A 13,575-nucleotide genomic window follows, 5' to 3' on the forward strand; every position below is an offset into this window, starting at 1 on the left:
TAAGGCCCCAACGGATGACGTGCTCAGTGAATGTCTCAGACAATGGGCATCAAAGGAAGATGAGGTGCTGGAGGGACCATCATGGGAGGACAAGCCCCTACATGGGATGTACCACCGAAACATAGCTGAAGTAGCTGATATCCAGAAATCCTACCAATGGCTAGAAAGAGCTGGTCTGAAGGACAGCACAGAGGCACTGATCCTGGCTGCACAAGAACAGGCCTTGAGCACCAGAGCAGTAGAGGCCCAAATCTACCACACCAGACAAGACCCCAGGTGTAGATTGTGCAAAGAAGGTCCTGAGACAATCCAGCACATAACTGCAGGGTGTAAGATGCTGGCAGGTAAAGCATACATGGAGCGCCATAACCAAGTAGCTGGAATAGTGTACAGGAACATCTGTGCAGAGTATGGACTGGAAGTCCCAAGATCCAAGTGGGAAACACCTCCAAAGGTGGTAGAGAATGACCAAGCCAAGATCCTCTGGGACTTCCAGATCCAGACAGACAGAATGGTAATGGCGAACCAACCGGACATTGTGGTGGTGGACAAAGAGCAGAGGAAAGCCGTTGTGGTTGACATAGCCATCCCAAATGATGGTAACATTAGGAAAAAGGAACATGAGAAACTTGAGAAATATCAAGGGCTCAGAGAAGAGCTGGAGAAGACCTGGAGAGTTAAGACTTCAGTGGTACCTGTGGTCATTGGAGCACTAGGGGCAGTAACCCCCAAACTGGAGGAGTGGCTGAAACAGATCCCAGGAAAAACATCTGACATCTCAGTCCAGAAAAGTGCAGTACTAGGAACAGCAAAGATACTGCGTAGAACCCTCAAGCTCCCAGGCCTCTGGTAGAGGACCCGAGCTTGAAGGGAAAAAGAGACCACCCACGGGGGGTGAGGAAAAGTTATTATTATATATAAGTCGTGACCCGACCCCGGATAAGCGGAAGAAGATGGATGGATGGATTGCACATAACTGGAGGGGGTGTGTGTGGGGGGGGGGTGACGTCATGAACCTGACCGCACGTCACTGGTGTGAAATGAAACAAAATTACTCCACAGACATTAAAATACGTTAATGGCCTTTATTTAAATGTCCCATGAAGCTATTCTAATAAAACAATTCTTATGGACGAAAATGAGCATGTTTTGAATAATATGTAACACGTTGTTTCTGTCAGCCATTGTGACATTTTCCACCACAGTAAAATCTACAATCAGTAAAAAAGTCAGTGAAAACTTCAAGTTTTCAATAAGAGTAGAAAGGCTACTGTCAATATATAAATATACTGTATAGTTAAAACCTGTGAGTTTTATTATGCCAAAGTTTGAAATAGTCTTAGGAGTTCAACTTCCAATGCAGCTGACAAATATTTTATTTAAGGTAGTTTCTGCTGCAGTTTAAAATGTCTAATAAGCTTTTAAGAGTTGAATAAAAGTCAGTTCATCAGTTGTGTGAGAGGAACTCAAGTGTTCCATGTAAACAAATTATGTAGGATATGATGGTTGAAAATAATTTTCATTCAAAGGCAAAAACGCATTAGATTTATTGTCGGAATGTAAAACGTTTTCTAGAAATGTATCAAATGTAAGTTCCTGTTGAGGCGGCGGTTAATCAGAAATTCAAGAAATCACATGAACATGTAAGTTCATTCATTATCCCCTGAAAATGGTGTGATAATAAGCATGCCAGGCCACTAGTTGGCAATGTAGAAACACTACACATTCTTAAAATAGATTTAGCTTTGCTTTTGTGTGTAAGAAAAGTGGTCTCAATAACAGTGTGGTCCAAAAAAACAAAAAAAAACAGTGTGGTCCAGCATTGATGCTTTGTTTTTTGTTTTTTTTTGTACATTGTAAGTCACCTGCGTCCATTATTATTTTCTTTTGAGGTTTTAAAATGACATCGGCATGTAAACAAACAACCCAAAAGACTTTTTTTTTCTTAGAGAAAATGAAATTGGATGCCCTCCCTTTCATGCATCAGAGCCATAACGGATAACATTTATCAGAACCCAGCAAACTTTTACACGTCAGCACAACGTTGTGCATTCAGATAATTTAATGACGTCGCGTGAAGAAAAATAGTTGTCGAGCAGGAGAACACCTTTCTAGCATTTTTGTCTCTGTTACTGTTCTGATGCTCCCTCTGAAAGTGCAAAAATCCTGTCTGTATAAAAGGGGCTTAAAGGATATTTGATGTGCTTGATTGTAGTTAAGTAGTCCCGAGTGATCCTCGCCTGTTTAGGTTCTGTGTACTGGAGCTGAATCCTCGATGGTCAATCAGGCGGCGGGACTGAGTCACAAAAGCAGAACTCAAACTGGTATCAAGGCGTGTGCATTAACAACTTTTGCTTACCTGGCTCTCATCCTGATTTTCTCCGCTGCCGACATTGAGCACGTTGAGTGAGTTGGCTCTTTTCATCCTGAAAACAGGAAGCCACATAACAACCTTCAGTGCTTAATTTCATTCAGTTTCACTGCATACAATACTGCTCAATATTCATGCTGCCTTTTTTCTTCATATTGACTTCACATCTCCCGGCAAAATGTAAGTGTTTATATTGTATTTTTAATAATCACAGAACTGTCAAGGACACTTATTAGTATATCATTTTGACTGTTGACTTGTTGCTACCTTTGCGTACAGACAACTGTTACTTTACCCAACATTCTTTGGGGTAGCTTCCTCAACGTCGACTCCCTTGAGCTTGCGTACCAGCTTCTCGCTGCTTCGCCGTATAGACTCTCGCAGTTTGGTGAAGGAGCCGCTTCGCCTCAGCGGGCCATCCGGTTGCCCGGCTTGGTCGTTGCCACCTGACCAGCTGGGCTGGGCGTCGCCTGGACAACCGAAGAGGGTGGAAAAAACATTTGATGTTATGACAATGATCCAAATAAGTACAAGGAAAAATAAGACTTTAACACAAAATTTTAGATAGGAAAAAAAAATCCAGATAGTGATTCCTCATTTATTACGGGAGATGCGTTCCAGAACCACCCGCAATAAATGAAGATTCTCAAAATAGAAGGGTATATGTATTCGTGTTTTTCAATATTGTATTGAAATAAATAAACGAAGATCCCTGAAATAGAACGGTATATGTTTTAACTTATGTCTTTTTCATTATTGTATTGAAATGTTTCTTGTTGGCTGCTAAAGGACATGTGTATTGCAGGTTTATTTGAAGAGTGGTTTACCTTGTCAAGCAATGCAATATATATAGTTGTCAGGGTAACAATTCGGGTTACCTTGCACAGATCCAAACTCCTTCTCGTGCGCTCTGGTAAGGATCTCCTTGTAGAGTGCTTCTGCTTGTCGGTACTTGCCCTGCTTGAGGTAACAGGACGCCTAACAGCAAGAAGAGGAAGATAAGGGGCTTTGGTCACATGCCAACATAGCTTTGGACTCACCAGGTTGTTTTTGGTCTTGGCCACGTTGGCGTCGTCGGGTCCCAGCTTGCTCTGGTAGATGTGTAGCGCTCGCTCGTAGTAGCGCTCCACCTCCTGGTACTTGCCCTGGTTCTGACACAGCAGCGCCAAGTTGTTCAGCTGCTTGGCCACGTCGGGGTGCTCCGTGCCCAGCACCTGCCAAACCACGCAAGGTACCACTGGGCCCATTAATGCAGGATCTCAAGGCAATCATTGCAGTTTATTTGTCAGCAAGATTTTGTGTTTTGCAGTTCTTACATCATAAGGGGGGGAAGAAAAAATAGAAAAAAATCACAAAAAATACCGTATTTTCCGGACTATAAGTCGCTCCGGAGTATAAGTCGCACCAGCCATAAAATGCCCCAAAAAGTGAAAAAAAACATATATAAGTCGCTCCGGAGTATAAGTCGCATTTTGGGGGCAATTTATTCGACAAAATCCCACACCAAAAACAGTCATGAACGAGCAACAACAGGCTAAACGATAGCAACAACAGGCTAAACGATAGGTATGCTAACGTGACAAACACAAACAAAGAGCTGAGAACGGGCCTGACGTAACATATAGAGTGATTAAGGACAACTATTACATGAATAACATGTTTATAAAACCATCAGTGTCACTCCAATTCATTAAATAGCAACAACAGGCTAAACGATAGGTATGCTAACGTGACAAACTCAAACAAAGAGCTGAGAACGGGCCTGACGTAACATATAGAGTGATTAAGGACAACTATTACATGAATAACATGTTTATAAAACCATCGGTGTCACTCCAATTCATTAAATCCATCGATCGTTCTTTGTCAACAATGGGTGCGCGCGACTGAGGGCGCTTGCACTTCAAAATATTCCACAGGCTCATATAACGATAGATAAACTATATTTCAAATAACTATAATATAAGCCAATAATATTATCAAACCATCCGTGCACTTTAAATCCATTAAATCCATCGGTCAAATTCCTCGTCCTTTGTCAACATCGCCGCGCGTGCGCCCTGACGTCAGCCTCGTCTTTATTCCACAGATCTAGTATATAACTATATTGTAGCGTTAACAAAGTACAAGGATAGACGTGGGTTTGGTATACGGCTCTTTATTAAACAAAACAAACTTCCAAGCGTGTGGCGGCGTGGACTTCCAGACACGAGAGCTCCATGGCATAGGACCGGGCGTGCGTAATGGCCATGTCCGAGCCCCGCGCACCGTTCAGCGGACAGCCACTCGGCCGAGCGTCGGCCCCCGACTCAGTAGAGACCGGGCGTGCGTAAAAGCCATAATAGTTTTTCAAACCTTCTATGTCACTCCAAATCCTTAATTCCTTCAAACTCTTTGTCCTCCGTGTCACTTAGAAATGATCACCGCTAATGATGGTAGTCCTTGTGTGGGCACGTTTGTATGTAAACAACCGGCGCGCCGCGCTACTGACGTCACTTGAAATAGTAATCCATTGGTACATCATGGTTCTCCAAACTTTCTTTCTGCTGCTCGATTACTGTTTTCAGCTGCATATTTTACAACTTGAAGTTTGTAACCTGCAAAATATGAGTTTCTTTTTGGTGTCATTTTTCTTAAGCCCACCCAGTTGATGAGTCACGGCCAACGGTAAAATTTAGAGCGCCCTCATCCAGTTTCGTCTGAAAATATAATTTTTTTTGGTTGTTTTATCAAAGTCAAAGTCTGCTTTATCGTCGATATATTTTTTTATATACTAAGACACACAAAGAGATTGAAATTACATTTCCACTATCCCTCGGTGAGATAGTACACATATGCATACAAGCAACACAAAAAAACCCCAAGAAGGCACTAACAATGAATAAATAAGAGTATTGAATAAATGATAAATAAACAAATAATAATAAATAATAATAATAAATATAAGAGGAGCAAAAATGGAGCAAGTGTACATACAGCAGACAGTGGACTTGGATATGGTGCTTTAAAGTGTTAATTGCTTTATTTGATGTTTTCTCTATTTTTTATGTTTTGAATATGTTCAAGATAAAGAAATAAAAGCATGTGAAGTGATCAACTATACTAAAAATAACATGGGAAGTGGTCAACTATACTTGTAAGTGATGTCTTAATGATCAAGTAAAAATTTGTGAAAAAAAAACATATATAAGTCGCTCCTGAGTATAAGTCGCCCCCCCACCCAAACTATGAAAAAAACCGCGACTTATAGTCCGGAAATTACGGTACTTAAATAATAAGGTGAAAACCAAAATCCACGAAAAAATTAGAGGCGTGCAAAAAAAGCAAAATCGATATGGGAACAATATATTAGAAAATAAAATATCAAAACATTACATTTATCCATCCGTTATCTGTACACGCTTATCCTCACGAGGGTCGTGGGAGTGCTGGAGGCTATCCCAGCTGACTATGGGCAGTAGGCGGGGGACAATACAAAGATTTAGACCATAAATAAAGGCGGAAGATACAATCTAAACTTGTATTTAGAGACCGTGAGATTTCATTTTAAGGCCTCGGTTACTGGGGCTTAAGCTCAACTTCACTCACCTTCTCTCGGATCTGCAGCGCTCGCTTGCACAGTGGCTCGGCTTCTGTGTATTTGCCTCGCTTCCCGTAAAGCACTGCCAAGTTGTTGAGCGTAGCCGCCACCTACAAACACACACGCACATACACAAACAAAGTATGTGTCAGAAGCTGTTTGATGATGCGTGTTCGTGTCTAACTTACAGCTGGGTGGTCCATTCCCAGTGTTTTCTCCCTGATGTCCAGGGCGTCATTTAACAGGTTGGCAGCTTCTTTGTATTTGTTTTGGTCTCTAAATATAAAAAATAAATTGTACAAAATAAATAAATATGAAAAAAAAAGTCTAAACAAAAAACGTTTTAATTTGAAGAGCAAAGATTGTAAATGGCAAGTCAGTAATACATTTGGATGACGTCCAAATAAGGCTTGAGGAATGCTAATAACAGGCTCACCTGTACACCAGTGCCAGAATGTTTAACATGGTGGCCACGTCAGGGTGGGTGTGGCCCGACGACTTCTCCAAGTCCTCTAAGGCCTGTGTGGAGTGTTTCAAGTTTGAGTCATATGATCTTAAACGCATTTCAGTCAGATTTTAACCCCCACGTCGGCAGCGCAGCGGTCACCTGTTTACAAAGCGGCACAGCGACTTCGTATCGTCCCTGTGAAGCGTACTGGATGACGAGATTATGGAGCGTCCGAAGGCGAGCCGGAATCTCGTAGCCTCCTTGCTGGGCTGCCGCTGCCGCGCTGCTGTGGTGGTGCTGCGAGGTCGACACTTGACGCACACACAACACACGTGCATTTTCAAGTCATTTTTATTATTCAGCTTGTTCTGTGTTTATGAGTTTACTTTGTGATGACTCTTCATCCTCGGCAGGGAAAAGGTCATCCAGAGACTCTTTGGAAGATTTGTTCTTGTCATCCTGGAAATATTTGACAAAAATTCCAGCAGAAAACACAACTATTATGACAAATGCACAAAAAAATAGGAAACTAAATCGGTGAAAAAGGGACAAGCAGTAAATAGCACCCAAAATACTAGATTAAAAAATCTATTAGAAAGGCATAATATACATAAAACTGCATGCTACTAAGATTTGTCTCACCGGTGGCGGCGCCTCCTCCTGGTCATACTTGCGTATGGAGGCCATAAATTGCAGATGTTTATTGTGTTCCTCCAGCGTCACCATGTCCTGCTCTCGCTCTTGCAGACGCTGCTGGGCGCCCGCCAGCTCGTCACGCAGCCATTGGTTCTCCTGACACAGGCGGCGCACCTGAAATGGACGCAAAACAAATGGGATGAACCACCTTGTCTTCTTCACTCTCCTCACTGCTGCAGTCTCCAGGCTCACCTGAGCTCGCAGTTTCTGTTTCTCGGCCTCCAAAGAACTCAAATGAGCTGACAGCGCCATCATCACCTGATCGCACAACACACAAGTACTACAATTTATTTCTACTGCTTGTTGTCTTTTTTTCTATCCGCCCGTCCCCCATGAAAGCACCCAAGTCATAGTTTGGCTTTGTAATAGTTTGGTTGGCTTTTTGTGTAGGATTCAACCTGCGCTTCGCTGAGTCCCAGCTCGATCCTCTCCAGCGATTGTCGTATGATGCCGCTCTTCTCTTGTTCCACGCTGGTGCCGCCTTCAACCGCCATTTCAGGACTCTGGGCTGCCCCCCGCAGGCTCTCTAGCAGGCTTCGGTTCTCTCCTCGAAGTGCCTCTAGCCCGGCGATCACCTGCTGCGTGCTGCACAGGATCTCCTCCGCCGACAACATGGCCGCACCTCCTTGTGTGCTTCAAAACGAATATTCCAGACACATTCCGATGAAAACAAGAAAATGTGTATTCCGATGAAAACAAGAAAATTTGTTTTCAAGTTAAATTTCTTTATACGCCCTTAACAAATGATTGACATTGCATTATTATTAGCTGTCATTTTTTCCAACGTGACATAATTATGTTTCTGTATAATTTAACAGTCCGGCAATTTGCATTGTGTAGTGTTTTTAAATCACCTGCCACATGCCGTAATATTCAAAACATAGTAATAGAAAGAGTTAAAAGTTGAAGGTTAAATGATACCACACAAATTTGTTGCACTTTGAAAAGTTGAATGATTTGTGACCTATTTTTAATTCAAATTAAAAAATTGCCAAACATGTTATCCTTGACATTTTTATTAACATTTTGAATGCTATAAATATGTAGTTTGTTTAATTTATAATAGAAAAATTGCAACATACTTTTCATTATTTTAAAACACACACACACACACACACTTATAACTAGTAATAAAACTGTTACTTTCCTGCATTGAAGTGCTTTGTTTGACTTGCCTGATGTATTTGTTCTAACATTTAGTTTTCACTTACATCCAATGACATCATACTTAAATAAAAGGCTGCTTCTTTTATCATCCTCCATTCACACTAAGTGCAAAGGGCCCGCAAGCGATAAACAATAATAATTCACACACAACTCTCCTAACCTCAACACTGCGAGTGATTTATGGGCAAAATGAAGTGAAGTTTGCCATAGAACAAGTAACATATGCAACCATTTTCAAGTTCGCAGCAAAAGTAAACAAACACAAAGACGTAGGTTCATTTCCACTCCCACTAAAAGTTATTTTTAGCCTACCTGCTAAGTCCACACTCCGTCAGGATCTCGTCTGCTTTATACCCTGCGAGCAGATGCTGTTTTTACATTTAAGTGAATAATATTTAGGATTTGTGCGACATTTTCTCCCGGTTTTTGCGATGCTGAGAAGCTTGTAGGTGTTACAAAGTACTAAAGGTGTAAATGATCCACCTGCTGCCTCCTCAACTAGCAGCAGTCGTGCTAACACCAGCTGGTATCCACATCCGGTTACGAATATGACGTCAAAAAGTAAATTATAAGAGCACGCCACAACACCGGGAAGTAACGCCCTAATTTAAAAACATATTCACCTTCTAAAGTACAATATTAATTGCAATTACGTATCGTACATATGATGAAATGAACCTAAAAAAATACTAATACACAATAAATTTAATATCTTATTCTGGAGGCAAAAGCTGCCAACTTCCTGTAATTCTCCCCATGGTTTGTGACAAGAGCGCTTACCTGATCCCATTTTTTCCCAGCATCCACTGCAGCCAAACGACGTCACCTGGATGATGAGCTTCTCGAATGTCAGAATTGTGAGAAGTACTATAATATAGTACTTATAATATAACTAATAATATAGTAACTGTATTATTAAATTTTGGCTTAATGATTGCTTCTCCATGATACGCCTGTACGCAATTTACTTGGTTGATTGTGTTGTGGTTTCTTTCGGTTACAGCAGTAAGAAAAAGTAAGCAAAGCAAAGTCCCAGAAGGCAAAAAAGTGGGAGGAAGGAAGTATGGAAAGGAAAATTTTAAGTTGCTCCAATTTCAAGACGTGTTTTACACTGGCAAGGACTTGGAAAAGCTTGCAAATGTTTGTAATTTTTGTCTTTTTTGTGTCTGTTTTGCAAAACAAGCCAAGTGTTAGTGGGTCAATCCACTTGTTAATGCAGTTTTGAAAAAGGTTTCATTCGCTTGAAAAAACAAAACATTTTTTGCTGATCCCCAAAACAAAGGCATAAAACAATTCTGATTTTTTTGTTGTTTTTGCAAAAACAGAAACTAAAAAAATCCAAAACCAAAGCCCAAAATATATTAGTCAGAATTTTATTCCAAGTGAATGCAATAGACCTGCGTTATAGTTGAATTAAAAATAGATAAACACACAAATAAATAAATACGTAATAAACATGCAACTGTGTGTGTTTGTCTTTGTGTGTGTGTGTTTTAATCATAGTAAGATTCTGAGTAGTTGGGGAAATTATTATTGTTACTTACAGCTGCTTAGTCGGGGGACTTAAACAGCCAATCCACAGAAAAATGTGAGCAGATTGTTGTTAAAATCACATTGGATAGCAAAGCATTGTGTGCATGTGTGTATGTGTTATAGGAGCAGGGTGACCGTTGACCAACAGCTCAGCTGCAAGTTGCGTGGCAACCATATGAGGTCACTTCAAATTCTTGGGGTTGTACAGGCTTGTCGACTCGTCAACTTAACTTATTCAGAATGTTTTGAGCTTGAAGTTGACTAGTCATTAGTCACATTTTAGCTTGGGGAGGTGGCAGAGCCGCATGAAATGAGAACATCGGCTTACCTGATTTAAATTGTCTTCTGTTTCTGAATGGGCAGTTTAGGTAAGTGAGTGAGAACCAGTAAGGGGTAAAAAAGGCTGGCTGCAGCAAAATTTTGAACAAACTTTGGGCTGCACTATCAAAGTGGAAGATGAGTGAGGAATTTTTCCATCACACACAAAGTGATCCCTGATTACGGCCTTTTCCATGCAACAACACCCTCAGTAACTGACAAGCATACAATTACCATGCTTTGTTTTGTTCAGTGCAGTAACTTGTTAAGGTTTTTATTTATTTACTTTAAACTCTGGACTTTAATAGACTACATAATTGTTGTGATACTGGGGAAAACCTGTGATTTAAAAAGTCTAAATAGGCAACACAATAACTGAAATGTGTGCATTACATACAATCTCATACAAACACACTTGTTTCATTGTGTTTGTTGCATAATGTTGCTTCATTTAGACCTGAAAGCTGAGCGTGAGGAAGCATGCTGAAGATATAACTGATACTTTGTCTACTTTCTTAAAAAAGATTCATGACATTGGAACCTGTTCACCACGGGATGACCCTCACGCACACCCACAGTTGGACACTATGTAGCAGTTGCGTATTTGTTAGCCTTTCTACTGTGGCATAGTACGTGGGCCAATGAGATGCATTGGGGAAACGTGTGATACATGATGTATGTACGTGCGTGTGTGCGTGTGTGCATGTGTGTGTACGGCAGGCAGACAGACAGACAGACAGACAGAAAGACAGAGAGCGAGAGAGGTGTGGGATCATTACCAGAGACAGCTGAGTCAACGCAATCCAATCGCGGGTCTGGCGGAGGAGCCGGCACTAAAATAGAAAGTCGTACTGGGGTGCATTGATCAATTTGTTCAGTGACTACATCCTAAAAAGACAAAATCAGCAACACAACTTTATGTGAAAAAAAAACCCACATACACAAGTGAAGCTTAGGCTGTGAATGTGACCATAGAGATGAAACATGACATGGTGTTTGAGAGTGGTATGTGACAATGATGTACATAAAAATACACTGCATGACCACTGAGACCAATGAAATGTGACCCCAAAGGGGGTGCTGCAGTCCAAAGACAATCAAGTATAATATGCCAGAGATATGTTACTAGCATACAAAATGCAGGCAAACACATGTGACACATGTATACTACTACCCAAAACCTACTAACCTACCCTGGGTGCTGTAGAGTGCTTCGTTGTCGGCTGTGAGTGCGCAAACATCATTAGGGAAGGATGTGCCAGGATTGGAGGGAAACATGTTTTACTTGACAGCCAGCATGTGGACAAAGGCTTTCCGCTTGCGTGGCCACTTTAACGCAAGAAAAAAGCCCTGTGACAACCTGCTGGGATATATTCATACGTGTTAATGTGTAGGTGGAAGAAAGGTAAACAAAGTAGCATCTATTTAATAGTATTTGAATGACAGTTAACAGCTGGGAAGGATGTGGCTTGAGCTATTCAGAGGACATGCACATAACATTTAAGTTTTCACAATTTGGAAGACTTATTTGATCTACTTTCCATTTTTTTTAACCATTCAAATTTGGTTGCTAACCAAAATCTCTCTGTGATGTGTCAAATTTAAGATGTCACATAATGTTATGTACCAAAATGTTTTGTCATAATGATCTGTTGTTGTTTTCCATCATGTACAGTAGAATGCTGTATATATTACTTTTGTGAAGTGTTTTGGTTCATATCATATGGTTATATGCATTCATGTTGTTGACTATAATGTTGTAAATTAACGTGAAGCATTGCTTGACATGCTGTTCCTGCTTATATAACTGCCCTTGCGATCCGTCAATGTGGGCAGCTGTGGCACTGTGCAGGAAGGGGTGTGTGGTGTGTGTGTGTGTGTGTGTTAGGTGGGGGTGTATGCGGATACAGTGAACATCTAAAGTGGGAAACTGGATCTGTGCCACAGTAACATATGAGCAAGAGAACACGCGCACAAACGCACACATATGACCTTAGTGGTATTGGCAGTGTTATAAAAGTCAGCATGAAATAGTTGCTGTCATTACATCCACACGATATATTGAAAAGTTGCTTGTATGAGCCAGCGCTGTTGAGTTATCATGGCAATCAGCCTTTGCGTTTAATTTAGGAAGCCACACCAAGGCCTGTTTTGGTGAAACCCGAGCCCAAGGGATGATTTAGAGCACAGACCGTGACACCTGATGCTCATGTGCTGACGTTTTCTGCTGCAACACAACCCAGAGACTTTTCAAAAATTATTTAGTCCCCAGGCTAACATTTTATTTTAGTACAGGGTCTCAAACGGTGGTGTCTCTTGTGAGGTGTCTCACATGTATGCATAATCTGAGAATGATTTAATAAGCGTTAGGCGGATGACTGAGGTTTATCAAATTAGCAGTGGAGCTTTGAGAGCAATTAGAGCAAAGCTTCACAGTACAAGCGGGGGCATTTTAGGAAGCTCATCCCATGTCCCCCCACCCAAAATATTCAGTCTTCAGTCATCAGTGATCCGTTCCATAGCTCAAAAACTGGTCTCGCTGAGTAATGATATCAAGCTGATAGTTCACAGGAAAAAAATTCACTAGCTGCCAAAATATTAGAAAGAGCTCAATTACATACCATAATAAAATATACATGCACAAAAAATGTGTTGCAGGCTGATGAAACCAAAGTTGAACCTTTTGGTCATAATTCCCAAAGTATGTTTGGGATAAACACGAGACTGCTCATCAGCAAAAGAGTACTGTACTTACAAGAGGTGTCAAAATTAATAGATTGATCAACAACGAATTGCTTTAATCGAAAATTATTTTAGGAATCGTTTAAAATCAGTGTTTGACTTAAAATTGTCCAAATCCTCTGATGTCAGCCTCCCGACAGCAGAAATTCTCAGATTTTTGTAGTCTTTTCTGACAGTGGACTGATTATCTTTTGTTTGTTTTCGTCAAAATAAGACATTTACAAGCATCTGCTTTTACTTTGGAAAGTAATGACCAAACAAGCTCCACATACATGGGATGGCAATCGGTGAGGCTCCAGTGGAACATATTTTTGTTCAAGTGGCCCACCCAGTTAGAAGGAGATTGAGCTTCACCAAATCCTTTCAGAGAAATTCTGCTCTGATTATTTGAACATCATTATCTTTGTCTGATGTTAATCAGCGATTTTAAAAGCGCTAATATCAGCTGGATGATTAATTGGTGAGGCCCTAGCACAGGGGTGTCAAACATAGTTGAACGCGTATTGTTAAAAATAGTTGAAAATACAGTTGTTGAACATGGCTGAGAAAATGTTGTGTACACGGTTAATTGAAACTGAGAACACGCTTGCGAACACATCACGCACAAGCAGGTCCTGCCGACTGCGGCGGGCCGCGAGGTGAAAGGTCTCGACGTTCCTCCTGCAGCTGTCGCCTCCACCCCGGTTCCTCGTTGCCTTTTACAACAGCAGGCCCGCCCGC

General features: G+C 41.1%; 1 protein-coding gene across 1 annotated transcript; it reads right to left on the reverse strand.

Annotated features, from left to right (window-relative positions):
* Positions 1–1,071: 1,071 nt before the first annotated feature.
* On the reverse strand, positions 1,072–8,813 carry klc3 (kinesin light chain 3). The gene is made up of 14 exons (XM_049724692.1): positions 8,575–8,813; positions 7,494–7,728; positions 7,288–7,353; positions 7,042–7,209; positions 6,786–6,858; positions 6,559–6,710; positions 6,388–6,470; positions 6,140–6,227; positions 5,960–6,061; positions 3,412–3,585; positions 3,250–3,349; positions 2,667–2,841; positions 2,360–2,426; positions 1,072–2,296 (listed from the first exon to the last, which is right to left on the reverse strand). Exons 2-14 carry the CDS (start codon positions 7,707–7,709, stop codon positions 2,216–2,218), a joined length of 1,545 nt encoding a protein of 514 aa, XP_049580649.1. The 5' UTR covers positions 7,710–7,728; positions 8,575–8,813; the 3' UTR covers positions 1,072–2,215.
* Between the last annotated feature and the right edge of the window lie 4,762 nt (positions 8,814–13,575).

Source organism: Syngnathus scovelli, chromosome 7 (assembly GCF_024217435.2).
Source record: "Syngnathus scovelli strain Florida chromosome 7, RoL_Ssco_1.2, whole genome shotgun sequence".
Classification (NCBI taxonomy): Eukaryota; Metazoa; Chordata; class Actinopteri; order Syngnathiformes; family Syngnathidae; genus Syngnathus; species Syngnathus scovelli.